Here is a 19,429-nt window from a genome sequence, read left to right as displayed (position 1 = left end):
CGGGAGCAGGCAGTAGAGATGGTTCGAGTAATTGTGAGACCTGAGTGGAGTTCCCAGCTCCATGCTTCAGCCCCCACCCAGTCCTGGCTGATGCAGGCATTTGGGGAATGAACCGGTCAATCGGAGGTCTGTCTTTCAAATAAATAACATTTAAAAAATAAAAAAAAAAGAAATGCCTTATTGTAGTATTCCATTTCTATATCAGTGCAGCAGTGGAGTTGAGAGTAATCTAGTGGGGCTAGCACTGCATGGTAGGCTAAGCCTTCCATCTGTGGCACCAGCATCCCATATGGGCACCGGTTTGTGTCCCAGGCGCTCCTCTTCCAGTCCAGCTCTCTGTTTATGGCCTAAGAAAGCAGTGGAAGACGGCCCGAGTGCTTGGGCCCCTGTACCCACGTGGGAGACCGGAGGAAGCGCCTAGTTCTTAGCTTCAGATCCACCCAGCCCGGGCCGTTGTAGTCATTTGCAGAGATGAACCATTGGATGGAAGACCTTTACCTCTGTCTCTCCTTCTCTCTGTCTGTAGCTCTCTCAAATTTTTAAAAATCTTAAAAAATAATAATAACCTAGGAGACTGCTTAAATGACCTCTCCCTAAACATGAAGCTCATTCCTAGCAATTCTTAATTAACCTATTAAGCTAATCCCTCTGAAAACTTCATATTTGTTACTTAAAACAGAAAGAAACCGCCCAAAAATGACTTCTCTAAGCACAACAGTGGAGCCAAACCTTCCAATGATCCACAGATTACAACTCCTCTATGACTGGATCATGCCACAACTGAGCAACTGCCACGCCAGACCCTAACGTTTCTTTACGGTTTCATCTCCTTCCCAGGTGTTTGGAATCTGTGTCCCAAAAGCACATTATCATCCCAGGGCAGTGAGAGAAAAAATTCACCTGAGTTCCTCAGTGATGCTGAGAAATCAACAAAGGGTCAAAGATTCCTGTACATCAAGAACTGCATTCTTTTTTTAGGACAAAGTGTTCAAATTATATTTTTAAAAATAGGTCTTTTGGCATCAGCATTGTGGCATAGTGCGTTGAGATGCTGGAATCCCATATGGACGCCTGTTCATACCCCAGCTGCTCCACTCCTGATCCAGTGCCCTGCTAATGGCCAAGGGAAAGCAGCAGAAGATGGTCCAAGTGCCTGAGCCTCTGCCACCCATTGGGGAGACCTGGAGGAAGCCCCTGGCTCAGCCTGGCTCAGCCCCAGCCGTTGTTGCCATCTGGGCAGTGAACCGGCAGATAGAAGACCTCTCTGTCTTTCCCTCTCTCTCTGTCACTCTGCCTTTCAAACAAACAAATCTTTAAAATAAAAAAATAGGTCTTTTTACAAGAAGCAACAGCAATAAAAAAGAGTCAAACACCATTTCTGGGAAGTTGCTAAAATCTGACTTTAAGGAATCTGATGTCCCCAAGGCAGCAAAACGTGTTCCCTGGAACGAGCGTCATCCCAGGCTCCAGCAGGCTCAGCGCGGGTCCACACCTAGCAACAGGGGCCAGGCGCCACGACACCAAGCCGGGAACCTACCATCTCTCGACATGCCCACAGACAGGCACTTCTTGAAGCGACACTGCTGACACCTGTTCCTGTTCATTCTCATTATAGAGCAGTTTTCATTCTTCAGGCACTTCTTGTACTGGATGTTTTGCTGAATACTTCTCCGGAAGAAGCCCTAAGGACAGAGGGATATTTACGCGTCCATTTAAAGAGATCCACAGCTATCTAGTATATAACCACCTGAGAAATAATGTAGGCTTAAAACAGAGTGAAATGTAACACTGGCATGCAGAATTTAACCAGATTCTTACAGTTAACCAGATTTAACCAGAATTTAACCGGATTCTTGTATCTGCTAGCTGTACAAGAAAAGCATCTCTTGTTTGGAGACGTTCTGTGCTTGACGGGAACACCCCTGGAACCATTCTGAGCCCTATTAACAGTGTCTTGCAGCCACATTTCACACCTCACGGTTCTCATATTTAAACTGTAGAACTCCAGGAACACGAAGGCCTGGTTCTGAAGATACTGACCGAGGAGTGCGTCCAACACCTCTAACTCCTCACTACAAGTGACCTGCATGAGGAGCCTTGGTCTTCGCTGCTGACGCCGACAAGGCCTGCTTACACGGGCAGAGGCTGCTGGCCCGTGTCAGCAGCAGGCTAAGCACCCCAGCACACACCCACAGACCAGCTAGGACCCAAGGAAAGACAGCTGCCAGACAGCCGGCCACAAACAACGGAAGCGTATGTTCTGACAGGTCTTCAAAGATCTCCAGCTTACCGGTTCCAGGGAGAACAGAAAACTCAATAACATAATCGCCAAAATTATTTTAAATTTCATTTTCCTTATATTTCATAACTAACCACTTTTGTCATGAATCTATATTAAGTAGCTATACGATACGACACTTTGAGATTTCATATATACTTGACTTGGACATTACAAGAGCTGAGCTAGGCACAATGTTAAGAGGCACTTAATAGATAAGTGTATTTGTAAATGATACACAATTTAACTCATTCAGTGTTTTCATTTTCTAGCTATAAAGAATTCTAGCTATAAAAAATTACTTCATGTTTTTGTAAAGAAAAAATACCCACTATTTATCAATTAAAAACAGTAGGAAAGTATATCTATTTAAAAATATTGACTGGTCTTTGTGAAGTGACCCTGTCATTAAAAGCTACTGAACTCACAGTTCATTTGGAGCCACCCTAGAAAATACTTCCTCTTTCATCATGTATAGATAGTCATTATCTTGTTCTCCCACCTTACCCTGCTAAATTGGATGCCTGTTTTTGCCCACTAAGAAAACAGCAAGAACATGTGTCTTTGTCATGTCAATGTTTGATATTCAGGAGAAAGAATTATGAGAGAGAGAGAGAGGGAAAGAGAAATATTAACTGATTATCTGGAAACAAATCAAAAGGTAGAGACCATTTCACTACCTGACCAACACTGTTAGCACTAACTAGGAAATATTCAGCTAAACTTACAAACTGAAGGTAGCCTTCCCAAGTGCTAAACTGATAACCAATATTAGTTTACTTACTTGGCTTTATTTCTTCAGACATCACATTTTTACAAGTATCTGGGAATTATTCCCAGCTCCCAGTACTAGACACATCAGACTGTCACCATACTGGAGAGACCTGCTGCAGCTGAAATGGGTCTCCCAAAGTCCATGTGTTGGAACCTTAATCCCAGTGCACCAGCACTGAGAGGGGGGAAAACTTCAAGAGGTGATAAGGCCACGTCTTTAAAGTGAGCGAGCCCCTGCTCGTGTGTGCCTGTATATGCGTGCCCCCCTCCTTCTGACCATGTAATGCCGTCTACCATGTACAACTCGGTGACATGTATGACACGGTGATATGTATGACACGTCATACATGCATGACCTGTAGGACACATCTAACCTGCTGCAGCCCTTGATCTTAGGACTTCCCAGCATCTATATTGTTTATAAATCACCCAGGCTGTGGTACTGTTATAGCAGCACAAATGGACTAGGACCTACTCAAAGGCAGGTTTACTCTAAGTTCCCATAGGTCATTTCCTTGCCATTTCCCTCCACCTAGAACTATGCCTGAGCATTTGGTATACTTGGTGCTGCACACTGAGTCTGTTCAATTGAGATAGCAAATTTGCTTTGCTCAAAATCATAAAGAACTGAGACTATTTTTCAAGTCGAGTTATGTTCACACACCACTGAAAATGCTCCAAGCCTGGCAGCAGCAGCCAGCTTCGCTACTCCTGCTCAACAGCTGTGGACGCCGGCAAAGCTCGCCTCACTTTCTTTCGTCCCAGAACCAGCAGATTAGAGAGACAAACGTGCGCCTTACCTTACATCCCTCACAGGCATGAACTCCATAGTGGAATCCTGACGCCACATCCCCACAGACTTTACACAGCAGAACCATGCCACTGAACTCTAGGGCACAAACAGACTTCAGTGAAAAGCTCAAAGAAACACGTCAGCTGCTCATTTGCTTTCCAAACAGAATTATTTTATTTCATTCAACTTACAAGAGATTTAACAGGATACATATCTACTTTATAAAATACAAAAAAAAAAAATTTAAGATTTATTCCATTGGGCCAGCGCCGTGGCTCACTGGGCTAATCCTCCACCTTGCAGCACCGGCACACCAGGTTCTAGTCCCGGTCGGGGCACCGGATTCTGTCCCAGTTGCCCCTCTTCCAGGCCAGCTCTCTGCTATGGCCCGGGAAGGCAGTGGAGGATGGCCCAAGTGCTTGGGCCCTGCACTCCATGGGAGACCAGGAGAAGCACCTGGTTCCTGCCTTCGGATCAGCGCGATGCGCCAGCCACAGTGCGCCAGCTGCGGCGGCCATTGGAGGGTGAACCAACGGCAAAGGAAGACCTTTCTCTCTGTCTCTCTCTCTCTCACTATCCACTCTGCCTGTCAAAAAATTTCTTAAAAAAATTAAATTAAATTAAAAAAAAAAAAGATTTATTCCATTGATTTGAAAGGCAGTTACACAGAGAGAGGAAGAGACAGAGAGAGATCTTCCATCCCCAGATGGCCATCAGTGAAAGCAAATGGGGATGTCTCTGCAGACAGTTGTGCCAGCTCAACTCACCGACAGAGCAGGGAGGCCCCGCTCCTTCTGGACCAAGTCCTGCACCCACCTCGTTATTTCTACACTCACTCAGGAACCCAAATACCACTCCCTACTCCTTTCGTTTTCCTAACCCTGCTTCATTCCCTAATCCCAAATGTACCCAGCCAGAATCATGAAAGTAAACCCCTTCCCCCAACAATCAAGGACTCTGTTCTAGAAGAAAGGTAACTGTGAAAATGGGGTACACAGGGCCCCCCCAAAGGAAACGTGGCCAGGCAGAGTACGTAACCACACATGACAGCCTTAAGCTGTACTCTACATCACTGCTTCCTTCACTAAGGGCATGAAAATTAAACCCAGAAACATACTGGTCCCCAAAAAGCTGAGAAAATACCCCCCAACAGCAAAATGCCTTACTTGTCACGCCACTGTGACTCTTTGTTATCCCTGGTGCACTCGACTTGCTTGCTTTCATGGAGCAATCTACCCGATCATTCTTCAGGATGCCTTCAATATTGGGGAGCTCTCCGTGCTTGGGATTACCATTCGTATCCGAGTTGGAGCTGTTTGGAGATGACGGAACAGAAGAGGAGGACTGGAAACTGTTCTCAGAGCCCTCACTGTGGCAGGAGGCAGGGCTAGAGGCTGAGCTGGAAGAACTGATATAGGCAATCACACCTCCTAGAAAACAAGCAGAAATCAGATATAGCTTTAGAAATCGGCTATTGGCATTAAATGCTTGTTTATAGAAAAAAAATTCATTTCCTATTTTTCTTTCTGTTCCACAAAGTTCAAGCTACATACAACTCCCTGAATTAAAAAGTGATGAGGGGCACAGGTGTTTGGCCTAGACATTAAAACACAGGTTCAGGGGCTGGTGCTGTGGCACAGTGGGCTAAACCTACACCTGCAGTGCCGGCATCCCATACGGGCGCCAGTTCCAGTTCTGGTTGCTCCTCTTCCGATCCAGCTCTCTGCTATGGCCTGGGACAGCAGTAGAGGATGGCCCAACTGCTTGGGCTCCTGCACCCACGTGGGAGACCCAGAAGAATCTCCTGGTTCCTGGGTTCTGGCTTCAATTGGCCTAACCCCAAACATGGCCATCTGGGGAGTAAACAAAAGGATGGAAGACTTTTCTCTCTCTTTTTCCCTATCTCTGTCTGTAACTCTATCCTTAAATAAAATATTAAAAAAAAAAAAAAAAAAACAGGTTCAGATACCTGCATCCCATATTGCAATACCTGGGTTCATGGCCGGAGCTGCGGCGTACCTAGTAAAGCCACCACCCCATAGGTGCCGTGCGAGTCCCAGCTGCTCCACTTCCAACCTAGCTCCCTGTTAATGTGCCTGGGAAAGCAGTGGAAGATGGCCCAAGTCCTTGGGTCCCTGAACCCACGTGGGAGATCCAGAAGCTCTGGCTCCTGGCTTCTGATCAGCCCAGCTCCGGTTAACTCTGACTTTAGAATAAACAAATCAATCTTTTTAAAAAAAAAAAAAAAAAAGACTACCTGGGCTCCATTCCTGGCTCCGACTCCTGACTCCAGCTTCCTGCTAATGTGTACTGCGCGCAGCAGCAGTGATGGTCAAACACTCGGGATCCTGCCACCCATGTGGGAGACACCGATTGAGTTTCCATATCCCAGCTTAGCACCCATCCCAGCTGGTCCATCTGGGGAGTGAACCAGCAGACAGGAGACCTAATTCTGCCTACGTTTCTCTCTGCCTCTTATAAATAATGGGGCAGGTATTGTGGCACAGAAGCCAGGCCACTACTTGGGATGCGTTCCAGTCCCAGATGTTCTGTATGCAATCCAGCTCCCTACTAATGCTCCTGGAAGGTAGCACAAGATAATAATCCAAGCCCTTGAGCTCCTGCCACCCACACTGGAGACGCAGATGGAGTTCCTGGCCCCTGGCTTCAGCCTGGCCCAGCCCTGGCTGCTGCAGCCATTTGTGGAGTGAACCAGCAGATGGAACCAGAGACAGATCTGTCTCTCCCTTCCTCCCTCTCTCTCTTCACTCTGCCTTTCAAATAAGTACATAAGCCTTTAAATAACAAAGAATTAATTTTTTTTAATTTAAAGTGAGGCTCTCACCATATGCAGACCCAAACCTGAAGCCTTTCATTTTCTAAAATTTTCTTAAAAGGACCAAGAAATGTCCTTTAGAGACTTCACAGCTTAAAGAAACTGTTCTGAGGAGAAATCCGGTTCTGGTCCTCTCTGTGCCTCCTCCATTATACCTTTATCTGACACGGTCATAGAAGCAGTGAGTTCATCGCTTGCCTCCCCCAGCACTTGGCTGCAACACAGGTTAATCGAGAACACACGTAACATGCAATGCCCAATAGCCATTTATCTCACAAGGAGGACCCTTTCATGCTGCTGCTCCCAAAACCTCCCAGTTCTAATCTCCCTTAAGATATCTATGACTGGGGCTGGCACCGTGGCTCACTTGGTTAATCCTCCGCCTGCGGTACCAGCATCCCATATGGGCACCTGGTTCTAGTCCCAGTTGCTCCTCTTCCAGTCCAGCTCTCTGCTGTGGCCCAGGAGGGCAGTGGAGGATGGTCCAGGTGCTTGGGCCCACGCACCCGCAAGGGAGACCAGGAAGAAGCACCTGGCTCCTGACTTCGGATGTGCGCAGCGTGCCGTCCGTGGCAGCCATTTGGGGAGTGAACCAATGGAAGGAAGACCTTTCTCTCTCTCTCTCTCTCTCTCTCTCTCTCTCTCTCTAACTCTAACTCTAACTCTAACTCTATCTGTCAAATAAAAAAAATTAAAAAAAAAAAAAGATATCTACGACTACTAAATCCCAGTTCCACATTCCCCATGTTCCACCCCGTTCTGGGCTTGCAGACACACTCATCTCAAAGCAACTCCTAAAAAGAATAGAGACTCACTACTGATTCTGACTCACAAATACTCAATGTCAAAGAACTCAGGCTACAAGAGAGTTAACAGAAGACTACAGCTAGCTCACTATTTATGGAGCTACTTGCAAAACACAATTCGTAATTTCTTTTTTTTTTTTAATAGTTCATTTATTTATTTGAAAGGCAGAGTTAAAGAGAGGCAGAGAGAGAGAGACAGACAGAGGTCTTCCATCCGCTGGTTCACTCCCCAGATGGCTGCAATGACCAGAGCTGAGCTGATCTGAAGCCAGGAGCCAGGAGCTTCTTCCAGATCTCCCACACGGGTGCAGGAACCCAGAGACTTCGGCCATCTTCTACTGCTTTTCTAGGCCATAGCAGAGAGCTGGATCGGAAGTGGAGCAGCCGGGACTCAAACCAGTCCCCATTTGGGATGCTGGTGCTGCAGGTGGCAGCCTTACCTGCTACACCACAGTGCCAGCCCCTCACAATTTCATAAACACAACTGTCACATCCCCTCTGAAAACTGGCCTTGACCTTGTAAAGACTGTAAACCTCCTAAGTTACTAAGTAGCATTTGAAATCACTCTCAGGGCACAATTCTAAACTTTTTCCCTCAAAGAGATAAAATGTTTCAAGAATAACCTCATGGCCAAATGTATTATTTTTACAAATCCCAGCCCAAACAAGTTCTGTGGTTTCTACTCTCCCCTACACCATCAAGAAGCATTTACTGATTTTCTCAGTGTGCATCTATATAAAGGTTAATTGTAGGTCTTCCATCACTACTCTGACCTCTTATTTAAACTGTCTGCCTGGTTGCATCTATTTCTTAGCTGGACCTAGGTGCACAGCAGTGTCTCTCAACTCTGCACATATTTTGTAGGTAACAAGCTGCCATAAATATTTTTTAGGATCTACCTCTCTGCCTTTGTGAACCCACATCTAATAAAATGGACAGGTCACAAGCAGTGTAAAACATTACTAGGAAGCCACAGGAAAACAATGCACCACATTTCTGACAACAATCTAGACGGTTATATGGAGCAAAATCTGGAGGCTTTAGCACCTTTCTCAAGCACAGTTTCAGTCCTCACTCTGAAATAAAAATTCCCTCTGCTAAAGGGAAATGATTCCACCCATCTTCCCTTTTTAGATAAAAATCATAGTTTATCAGTTAAAAAAACACACATACAACAAAATGCTCAGGCCCAAACAACTGCAAAGAAGAGAAAGACATTCCCACTAACATACAAAAAAGAAAAACCCACAAAACAAAACAACAGGTGAAGGAGGCTAGCGTTGAGGCACAGCAGGTTGAGCCACCACCTACAATGCCAGCATCCCATATGGGCACTGACTCCTATCCCGCTACTCAACCTCCAACCCAGCTCCCTGCTAACGCACCTGACTAGGAAAGCAGCAGAAGCTGGTCCACGTGCTTGGGCCCCTGCAGCCCATGTGGGAGACCTGGGTAAAACTCCTGGCTCCTGGTTTTGGCCTGAACCTGCAGCAGATAGGAGGTCTCTCTCCCTCTCCCTCTCTGTAACTCTGCCTTTCAAATAAGGAAGTCTTCAAAAAAATAAAGAATTTTAAATCATGTTTAGCTTGTTATGTTTAAACTGGTACCCAGATATGTATAAAGATAGTTCAAAAAGTTTGAGGAAAATGGAATTAGAAGTTTATTTTATTAAAAAAAAAATGTTGAAATGCAGGCACAGTTTTTTTTGTTTGTTTGTTTGTTTGTTTTTTGGTAAAGATTTATTTATCTGAAAGTCAGAGTTACACAGAGAGAGGAGAGGCAGAAAGAGAGAGGTCCTCCATCCGCTGGTTCACTCCCCAGATGGCTGCAACAGCCAGAGCTATGCCGATCCCGAAGCCAGGAGCCAGAAGCTTCCTCTGCGTCTTCCCATGTGGGTGCAGGGGCCCAAGGACTTGGGCCATCCTCCATGGCTTTCCCAGGCCATAGCACAGAGATGGATCCAAAGTGGAGCTGCCGGGACTCAAACCAGCGCCCATATGGGATGCCGGGACTGCAGGCAGCAGCTTTACCTGCTACGCCCCTTTGCCGGCTCCACAGTTTTTCATAATATCTATTTTCCATGAGCATTCTGAACATCCCTGGTATACATCCAGCCTGGGAAACCTTTGAAGATCAAGGCACAATCACAACTCCGAAGGGCTTGAGTAGGATCCAGAAAAGATTAAACAGGTGCCTACCATGCCAAAAAACACACAACACTGCCATCACATACAGATCTAATATGCATAAATTCAACTACAGGCACTTGATTTCTAAAGACCAGAAATATAAGTAATGTAGACAATCCTGCCCATTATTCCACTCACCAAGCTATGTCTGGTACTACTCTTAAGCATGAAGGTGTGACTGCTCTTCCCAAAGTGCGTCTCACCTTCCCCATGGCCTTCTGACGTTCATCTCACCTGCCCAGAGTGAAGTCTGAGCTCTACAATTAGCATTTTTCTTGCACTGTGGCTCCTAACTACAAACCAACCACTCACCAGCTGTGATCCTCAGCATCACTGGTAATCTGTTAGAAATGAACATCCCCAGGCCCACCTGAGGTCTATTTCATCAGAAACTCTATTAAGCCCTGTTGGTAATTCTGATGCATGCTAAAACCAACTACTTCATCTGTGCTCAAAGACAAGGCGACCAAAGGCAATTTTCACCTACCATTGATTTTAAAGTTTAAAAGCTTCTAAAACTCACAATAAATAATAAACTTTGAGTTTATTTTCATCACAAAGAGAAATCATGTAAAATGTCTATCATCAAAACTACTTGGTGTTCTTTCAAAATACCTATTTCCAAGACCCACCCAGACAGAAGAAGGCACCCTCAGGAAGGAGGTTGTATTTACTTATTTATTTTTATTTGAAGGGCAGAGAGACAGATAGTGAGATCTTCCAACTACTGGTTCACTCCCCAAATGCCTACAAGAGCCAGGCTGGGCCAGGCTGGGCCAGGCTGAAGCCAGAAGCCAAGAATTCCATCTGGCTCTCCTATGTAAATGGTAAAGACTCAATTACTTCACTATCATCTATTGCCTCCCAGGGTGTGCATTAGCAGGAAGATGAATCAGGAGTGGAGTAGCCAGGACTTGAACCAGGCACTACAATATGGGATGCAAGAGTCTAAGCAGGGACTTTACCCTGCCTCAAATGCCTGCCCTAGGAATGTGCATTTTTAACAAGTTACCCAGCCAATTCTTTGCAGGCTGAAGCATAAAAATGGCTACAAGGGGGCCAGTGTTGTGGCACAGAGGTTAAGCTGCCACCTGCAATGCCAGCATACCTTCAGCATCCCAGTTCAAGTGCCAGCTGCTCCACTTCCTATCCAGCTCCCTGCTAGTGTGCCTGAGAAAGCAGCGGAAGATGCCCCAAGTACTGGAGCCCCTGCCACCAATGTGAGAGACCTGGCTTTGGCCTGGCCCAGTCCTGGCTGTTGCAGCCATTTGGAGAGTGAACCAGTGGATGGAAGCTCTCTCTCTTCCTCCCTCCCCTCCCCGTATGTGTGTGTGTGTGTGTGTTTCTCCCTCTAATTCTGCCTTTCAAACTAAATAAATAAATCCTTTTTGAAAAATGGCTACAAGGAGTGAACTGAAACACAAATTAGTGCAAAGTTTTAAAGTCTGGTATTCTCACTGACATGACTGCCTGAATCTCGTTCATCCCTTGTGAATCCAAAATGGAAGCATTTTAACCTGAAGCCTAGTTATTATCATGCTACTGAATAAAAGAACACTGTGCATCTGTCTTCACAAAACTCTGGAAATCTGAATTTTACATCAGAAATCACAGGTGTTAGCAAACTGCCACTTCTTCCACATGTATCTCCACTCCAAATAGGAAACAAAGACAATAATATCCTTAGTCCTCAACGAACTCCCCAAGGAAAGTCTCACAGCTATCTGACTTCTCTAAAGCAGCACCTAGGCCCTAAATCCACGCCTGACATCTCAGGGGGATAGGAGATGAGAAAGTCATGTTTTTTCCTTGGAAGTAAGACTTTCTAAGATAAGCATTTTGAGTCAGTCATTTTTTTCCCGCAAGGGCTGACTATCTTAGCTTAGATATAAACTTGTAGAAATCTAAGCTGTCCAGCTAGCTCAAGAACTGAGAAGAGGGATTGGCATTATGGCGCTGGTATTCCATACCAGAGTGCTGGTTCAGGTCTTGGCTGCTTCACTTCTGATCCAGCTCCCTGCTAATGTGCCTGGGAAAATAGCGGAGGACGACCCAAACCCAGATGGACTTGGGGACCCCTGACGTCGGCCTGAGCCAGGCCTGACCCAGCCTTGGCTGATGCAGGCATTTGGGGAGTGAACCAGCAGATGAAGATGTCTGTCTCTCTATAACTCTGCCTTTCAAATATTTTTTTAATCTCTAAAAAAAGGGAACTGATGAGGAGCTCTGACTGGGCAAAAAAGGTGCTGTCATTGCCACCACCCCCCCCCCCAAAAAAAAAAAAAAAAAACACACAGCTTCCTTGGCAAAATCCCCAAAAGCAAACCTAAGAAAAAATCACTGGGCTATTATAAATTCAGTTAAGATCCAATTCCTATCTTCTAGGGGCCAAGCATTTGCTCCAGGCACCACAGAATCAAAAAGGACCCATCCAGAATCTAGAAGCAGCTGCATTCTCCCAGCAAGGTTTTCAACACTGTGTTGTCTTAGCATCTACTCTTACTACTAAACACCAATCCATCAACCTGAGGGGCAGCAATCCAAACAGGCCATGTTTTAATTTCCTAGAAGGTACATCTAGTACGTCTAGCAGTTCTTCAACGCAAGAAGAGAGAGAAGTGAAACTGGAAGTTACCAAGTACCCAATGAACTCCAAGCATAAAATGCTAGCAATTTCACATCACAGCTCACCCTCATAAGAACTCTATCAATTAACTCCCATCAACCAGTTTTACAGATGAGGAGGAACTCAGAGCTGAGAGAGTCAGTAACACAGTCGCTAAGGAGCAGGGCCAGAGCTGAAGGTCAAGGCTATCCAAGTCCAGACTATGACCTCTTACTGAGAAGACCTGGCAAATCTGAGTCACCTCCCACCAAAAGGAAATACTGCCAGAGTCACTGCAGGAGTGCAATGAGATGGTGCTCACAAAAAGGATTAGGAAAGTGCGTTCAGCACACTTTTTGATGATAAAGCAAGAAATGTAAAAGCCCCAAACAGGCAAGTCCCAGCGCCTCCAGAACCAGGCTGAAGGTACTTCCAGATGCTGTGTGCTAAAATTAGCTAAGGCAGAGTCTTATCTATTTTTAGCTGAAAGGGACTTGGACCAGGGCCAGGTCCCCGGGCTAGGGCTTACCCAGTAGTCAACTTCAGAAGAGCAAAAAGTCAATATCCACTGTTGTACTGCTGGGAAGCTCTTTCTGCTTCTGCAAGTACTGGGGTTGTCCTACCCCTCTTCTAACCTTGTCACCATCCTAGGAAATCTACTTGACAATCTATTTTTCTGCCTCATGACTTAGAAAAAGACATTTCAGCACCAACAAGCTTGCATTTTCTCCACTTAAAAGTGGGTTATCAATAATTCCTACTCACTAAACTTCCCATTGTGTCCTAGGTGTAAGGGCTTCAGAGAATAGTACGGTCCCTTCCCCTCAAAGTTTTAGAGGCCAACTGGAGAAACACCTGTTAGTGTAGTTCATCCAAAAAACTGAACTGCTGTGGATCGGGTAAGAGTACTGAAAAGGGCAAAGACCAAGAAGGGCAAATGCAGTCAAGGAGACAATACACAGCGGGGTCTTAAAGAATCTGTAAATTATTAAAAGATGCATCACATAAGAGACTACACTTTTTAAATGAGGTGACAAAAAATGGGTTTTATTTTGTAAGATAGTAGCTTTGTCTTCAAGTACATTACTGGAAAAGAGAGGCCAAGATGCACTCTACAGTTTAGGGGGAAAAGCTGGCTTAACCAGCCACAAGATTCAAAAGGAAGGGCCAGGTAAAGCCACTGCCTACAGTGCTGGCATCCCTATGGGCATCGGTTCAAGTCCTGGCTGCTCCACCTCTGATCCAGCTCTCTGCTATGGCCTGGGAAAGCGGTGGAAGATGGCCCAAGTCCTTGGACCCCTGCACCTGTGTGGGAGACCAGGATGAAGTTCCTGACTCCTGGCGTCAGATTAGCACAGCTCCAGCTGTTGTGGCCATTCGGGGAGTGAACCAGAGGATGGAAGACCTCTCTCTCTCTGCCTGCATCTCTCTGTAACTCTGCTTTTCAAATAATAAATAAATCTTAAAAAAAAAAAAAAAAAAACCTGCAATTACATTCTTAAAAAAAAAAAAAAAGATTTAAAAAGAGGAAATCTGAAACTGGGAGGCTCTGCAGATGCCTGTCACCCACTCTGACCCTATTACCATCACAAACCAAGAGGATCCATAGTGTCTTCTTTACCCTAAGAAAACAGGAACGCCAAGTTGCCCATAGACCTCCAAATGTTATGTAGGTTAATGTCCATTACAGCTCAGTAGGTAACAGCCTGTGCTCCCAAGTGGACTTGATGGTTTCAAATATCGGCTCTACCACATGCCTCCTTAATATCAATTCACTCAGCCCCTCATATTCATGTATTTATTTATTTATTTGAGAAACAGAGATCTTCCATCCACTGGTTTACATCCCAAATATCTGCAATAAGTCAATCTGGCTGCCATCAACTGTTGCCTCCCTGGTGCATATCAGCAGGAAGCTGGAACCAGAGGCAGAGCCAGGACTCAAACCCAAGCATGCTGATACGCGATGCAGGCCAAACATCTATGGTCCCTGCACCACTTTTTAAAACAGTTACTTTAAGACTATTTTCAAAGGCTCTTTGGAATTTCTTGGGATTCTGATGGTTGTAGCTGTGCCAAACAATCGCCCCCAATTCAGTCCCTCACCTTTAAGATGGGGGCAAGAGTGCCTTCCTGCACAGAATCCAGGTAAGAAACACATACAACAAGCCAACAGTTAGTGGCAATTATTTTTTCACAATCATTATACTGGAGGTGTTCAATCAAAATAATTCCAACTAACCCTCCCTTTTCCTCTTTTACTTCCTTCATTAAAAAAAAGTTGAGATGAAGAGAGAGAGAGCGTGCGCGAGAGAGTGTGCAAGAGTGCACAAGCAATCCTATGTGCTGGTTCACTCTCCAAATGCCTACAGAGGGCCAAAATCAGGAGCTGGGAACTCAATCCAGGTTTCCCACCTGGAGCCTTCAGGGCTGCCTCCCAGGGTATTAGCAGGAAGCTGAAGTCAGAAGACGGAGCCAGCAATCAAACAGTACTCTAACAGAGACCAGAGCATCTTAACCAATAGAGTAAACACCAACTCTCTCCATTTTTTAGGTTTCCTATGGACCCGGTGGTCTCTTTGTAAGTTGTTTCCACACTTCCTTCTGAGCTCCTTAACCCCAACTTCCGACTCCACTTCTCATTCTTCCCATTATCTTGCCATTTCTCTCTCCAAGATTTCTTTGCCCTTATATCCCTCTGACACTTCTTTTCCAAGTTTGGAAAAATGCAGAATACAAATTTGTAAAGATATGAAACTGTGTGGAATGTTTTCCTAATTTTTAGATATAAAGACAGCTACAGTTGTGAAGTGTGTGAGTTATTTTTAAGATTTTATTTATTTGAAATTCAGAACTGAGAGAAAGAGAGAAAGAGAGCCTTCCATCTACTGGCTCACTCCCCAAACAGCCACGATGGCCAGGGCTGGGCCACACTGGAGTCAGGAGCTAGGAACGTCATCCAGGTCTCCCACATGGGTGCAGGGGTCTGGGTATGTGGGCCATCTTTGACTGCTTTCCCAGGCACATTAGCAGGGAGCTGGATCAGAAGTGGAGCAACTGGCACTTGAACTGGTGCCCTGGTGGGATGCCGGCATCACTTTGCCACAATGCCAGCCCCGAAGCTATCCTTTACCACAGAGAAGTTGATATACTCAATCAATCAAAATTGTTCCTGGCACAACTGCAGTCATGTTCTCCTACCACCTAGTTAACCTGTGTTAGTCATGGGGAGGAGACACAGTGTGTCACCAACTACATGACAGTAAGAGGAAATGATCACTGGCTGGATGTGTACCAACTGATAACTGACAGTCAGCCTAGAGGGAAGGGCCATGGGTGTGCCACACAGCACTGAACCCGGCCCCACCCTGGGTCAACGTTTACAACAATCTGAAGAAAGTGAAAGGGAATTCTGATTAAAGTTCCCAATGACAAGATACTCATAGACGGGCCGGCGCCGCGGCTCACTAGGCTAATTCTCCTTCTGCGGCGCCAGCACCCCGGGTTCTAGTTCCAGTTGGGGCGCCGGATTCTGTCCCGGTTGCTCCTCTTCCAGTCCAGCTCTCTGCTGTGGCCCAGGAAGGCAGTGGAAGATGGCCCAAGTGCTTGGGCCCTGCACCTGCATGGGAGACCAGGAGGAAGCACCTGGCTCCTGGCTCGGATCAGCGCAGTGCACCAGCCACAGCAGCCATTGGGGGGTGAACCAACGAAAGGAAGACCTTTCTCTCTGTCTCTCTCACTAACTCTGCCTGTCAAAAAAAAAAAAAAAGATACTCATAGATGGCAGAAATTGCTAACATCTAGGTTAATAGCCTGGGACAAATGAATGAGAAAATTTAAGAATAACTGCAAGTTCTTACACTTCAAGAATTATTGGCAAAAAGGATGAAATCCAGCTTCAAAACAGTTCACATTTCGGCCCCAGCTGATGGCAAGGTTACTGTGAGTCAGCAAAGCAATACGCCCAAAAAGCCAGCCCTGCCAAAGAACTGTTTTTGAAACAGGGTCCAAGACAAAGAGGGCAACCTGGAACTTGGAAATCATCCAAGCCATCCACAGGAGCCCGTTCACTTCCGGAGCTACAGGGATGCTGAGTGACCAGGAAACCACTGGGCAAGGACCAAGGGATGAGACCCGCAAGTGGAAGACCTGAAGGGTCAACAGTCATCCAGAGGCATCTCGAGCATGCGCGCTCACCTCCAGAGAGGCTCAGAGCGGACACTACCTGCCTGCCCACCTGGGCCCACTCCCCAGCCTGCAAAGGTGGGAAAGTTCACGCCACACGCTGGGTTAGAGGAGATGCGACCCGATAACCTCCAGATTTCTGTTCTCTAAAAGCCTGATTCCCTAGCACAGTGGCTGACTCACGGCTAGGTGGGCATCCCATAAGCAATGAAAAATGCAAAACCACTTTCACTCTCGGTCAAAGTCAAAATTCTCAGGGTCAGGAAGTCAGCGACCCATAGGTTTAAAATAAATAAATAAAAGTTAATGAGTCTCGGAGTCCCCTCTAGCCACCAGAATTACCTTGAGCTAAAGGCCCGGCTACGGGGAGGGGCGGGGGAGACCGTCTACACTGCACCCCAGGCGCAGGGGACCCCGGGCTCTTTTGCAAACGGCGGCTGTACAGCGGCCCTTGCGGCAGAGGGGGTCTCCGGGCCGGGGAGCCCCGCGCGCGGCTTCCTCCACCGTCCAGCGCCGCCCGCCCGTCGCCGCCGGCATCCCCAGGCGCGGGCCCGGGGTCGCCTCGCGGCCGTGCGGGTGCCGGCCGCTGCACTGCGGCGTCCGGGTGCGCCCCGGGGACGCCCCGCCGCGGGGCTCCGCGGGCTACCGGGCGCGCACGCGCACGCGCGGCCTCCTCCGCAGTGTGCAACCCCGCGGGGGAGGGGGAGGGGGCGGGATCGCGGCCACGTCACAGCCCGAGGGTTCCAAGGGGGCGGGGCCTCCCGGGAGGCCGCGGCGCTCCCCGCCGGCACGCGCACGCGCACGCGCGTCCTCGCGCCCGCCCCACGTATTCCTGCGGCCCCGGGGAATGTGGGTCACCAAGCCGAGCGGCCTCACGTGTCCCCGCCCGCCGCCGCCGCCTCAGCACCCATTATGTAATGCCGCGTCACGCGCCCGCCCAGCCAACCGGCGCCCGCGCGCCGCCGAACGTAAACACAGCGCGCACGTGGCTCGCGCGGCCGGGCCATGTGAGGGGGGGGCCGGGCCGGGCGCCGCCGGGCTGCGCTGCGGCGATGCGGGGAGCCGGCGGGGCGGGCGGGGGGCGGCCCGGGGCGCCGCGAGCAGAGCCCCCGGCGGGCGCGCGGCAGCCCCGCAGCCCGCGGGCCCCGGGCGCAGCCCCGCCAGCGCCCCCCCAGGACCCGGAGCGCCCCGCCGCCGCGGCCCCCCGCCCCGCCGCGGCCCGCGTCTTACCCGCATTCACCTCCATGGTGCCCTCCGGGAGGGGCCGCGCCGCCGCCTCAGCGCCGCGCCGCCCGGGGCCCGAGGCGGCGGTGGTCGCGGAGCCCCCTCATGGGCAGGGCCCGGCCCCGCAGCCGGAGTGCGGGCGGGCGGCGAGCGGCGCTGCTCGCGGGCTCCCTGACAACAAAAGCGGCGGCGCGGCAGCTTCCTGCAGCCAGCGCACCGCGGCGGCGAGGGCGCTGACGGGGAGGGCAGCGCGACCATGTGACCCGCGCACACACCCCCTCCCTCGGCCCGCCCCGGCCGGCCGCCGCACCGCCCCGCCCGCCCGCGCCCGCGCCCGCCGCGCGCCGCCCCTTCCTCCCGGCCGGGCCCGCGGCGCGCGCCCAGCCCCCGAGTGACCGCGCGCGCCCCCAGCCCCCGAGCGCAGAGCTCTGCAGCCCCCGGCCCGCTGGCCGCCGCCGCCTGGGCCCGCTCGGCGTCCCTCCACCGACCCTTCCTCCAATCGCAGCCGAAATGGACCCGCGTTCTCGCGCGTCCCGCATTGACATTTCACGCAGAAACCTCTGTCTTGAGCCCCCGCAGCCCGCGGTCGGCTTGGTGATTGATGGCACCCCGTGCAGCTCAAGTTGAAGGTGTGGCAGGTGCCTGGGGGACGCAGCGAACGTGCACTTAAAATGTGTGCACCTCACCTTGGATGTACATTTTAATCCAAAGGGGAAATTTTTTTTAAAAAAGGAAACAAAATAGTCTCGTGCTGAGGTAGAATTCAAAGGGAAGAGTATTGATGTCTGCAGTTTATGTGCAATACAAAAGTAAGATGGGCTGGTGGAGGAGACGTGGACAGATGAACACAGCTACAGGAAGATGTGCAATTTAGATGGTGGGTATGTAGGTATTTGTGATAAAATTCTCTCCAGTTTGCTCTCTGAAAACCGCTGGTATAGAATATTAGAGGACGTATATGAAAGATACAGCTGCGTGTGCAACACGGACGCCCACACCCCCATCCTCCCACGCAAGTTCCCTCACCTCCTTGGCTTTGCCGCTCGTCCCCCACGTTGCTCTTACCCGAGAGCAATTCACCATCTCCTGCCTGGGCTACTGCCATAGTTCCTTAACCAGGACGGCTCCTTAAGACCACCCACCGTCCCTTCTCCCTAGAGCCCCTGTGTTATTTTTTAAATGGAGAGGAGCTCTGATTACTCTGCTCAGACCCCTCGGTGGCCTCCTGTTACACTTTGGAGAGAAAAAAAATCCATCGCCTTGCGCTAACCTGCCCAGACAGCCCTGTGCGGAGACCATGGACCCCGCCTCTCTTTCCAAACCCCTCTAAGCCCAGTTCCTTAAGCCCAGTAGATCTCTCTCTCTTTTCTTCCCTGCCTCGGGGCTTTATCACCGCTGTCTGATGCTGATGCGAGAGTTCCCCAGGCCACTCTTTGTAGTTTGCTTTTTCATTTCATCAGTCGCTTCTTTTTCCAAGGTAAACCGAGGTTAATCGGGATAGTCTACAGGGCAAAAAAGGAATCCTAAGAGAGGATACTGATTCCAAGTAAATGGCGTGGTGCAAAAGGCAAACCATGGTGCAGCAAGGAGATCAGTGCCTGTCCAGGGTGATGGGGGAGGAGGAGTAACTGCACAAAGGACTTTTAGGGCAGAGAAGCTATTCTGTGAAATTGGTCAAGACCTCTAGAAGGTACAACACCAAGAATGAACCCTAATACAAACTATGGACTTGGGATGA

General features: G+C 48.7%; 1 protein-coding gene across 1 annotated transcript in view; it reads right to left on the bottom strand.

Annotated features, from left to right (window-relative positions):
• Positions 1-17,796, bottom strand: part of NR1D2 (nuclear receptor subfamily 1 group D member 2) — a 36,147-nt gene extending 18,351 nt beyond the window's left edge. The window contains exons 1-4 of the mRNA XM_062215284.1: positions 17,698-17,796; positions 5,012-5,275; positions 3,853-3,941; positions 1,538-1,682 (exon numbers count right to left, since the gene is read on the bottom strand). Coding sequence (XP_062071268.1) covers positions 1,538-1,682; positions 3,853-3,941; positions 5,012-5,275; positions 17,698-17,713 — 514 coding nt within the window. The 5' untranslated portion in view covers positions 17,714-17,796. The remainder of the gene's footprint in view (positions 1-1,537; positions 1,683-3,852; positions 3,942-5,011; positions 5,276-17,697) is intronic.
• Between the last annotated feature and the right edge of the window lie 1,633 nt (positions 17,797-19,429).

Source organism: Lepus europaeus, chromosome 2 (genome assembly GCF_033115175.1).
Source record: "Lepus europaeus isolate LE1 chromosome 2, mLepTim1.pri, whole genome shotgun sequence".
In the NCBI taxonomy this organism is placed as follows: domain Eukaryota; kingdom Metazoa; phylum Chordata; class Mammalia; order Lagomorpha; family Leporidae; genus Lepus; species Lepus europaeus.
The sequence above is the reverse complement of the archived record's forward strand: the minus strand, read 5'-3'. Positions and strand labels throughout refer to the sequence as shown.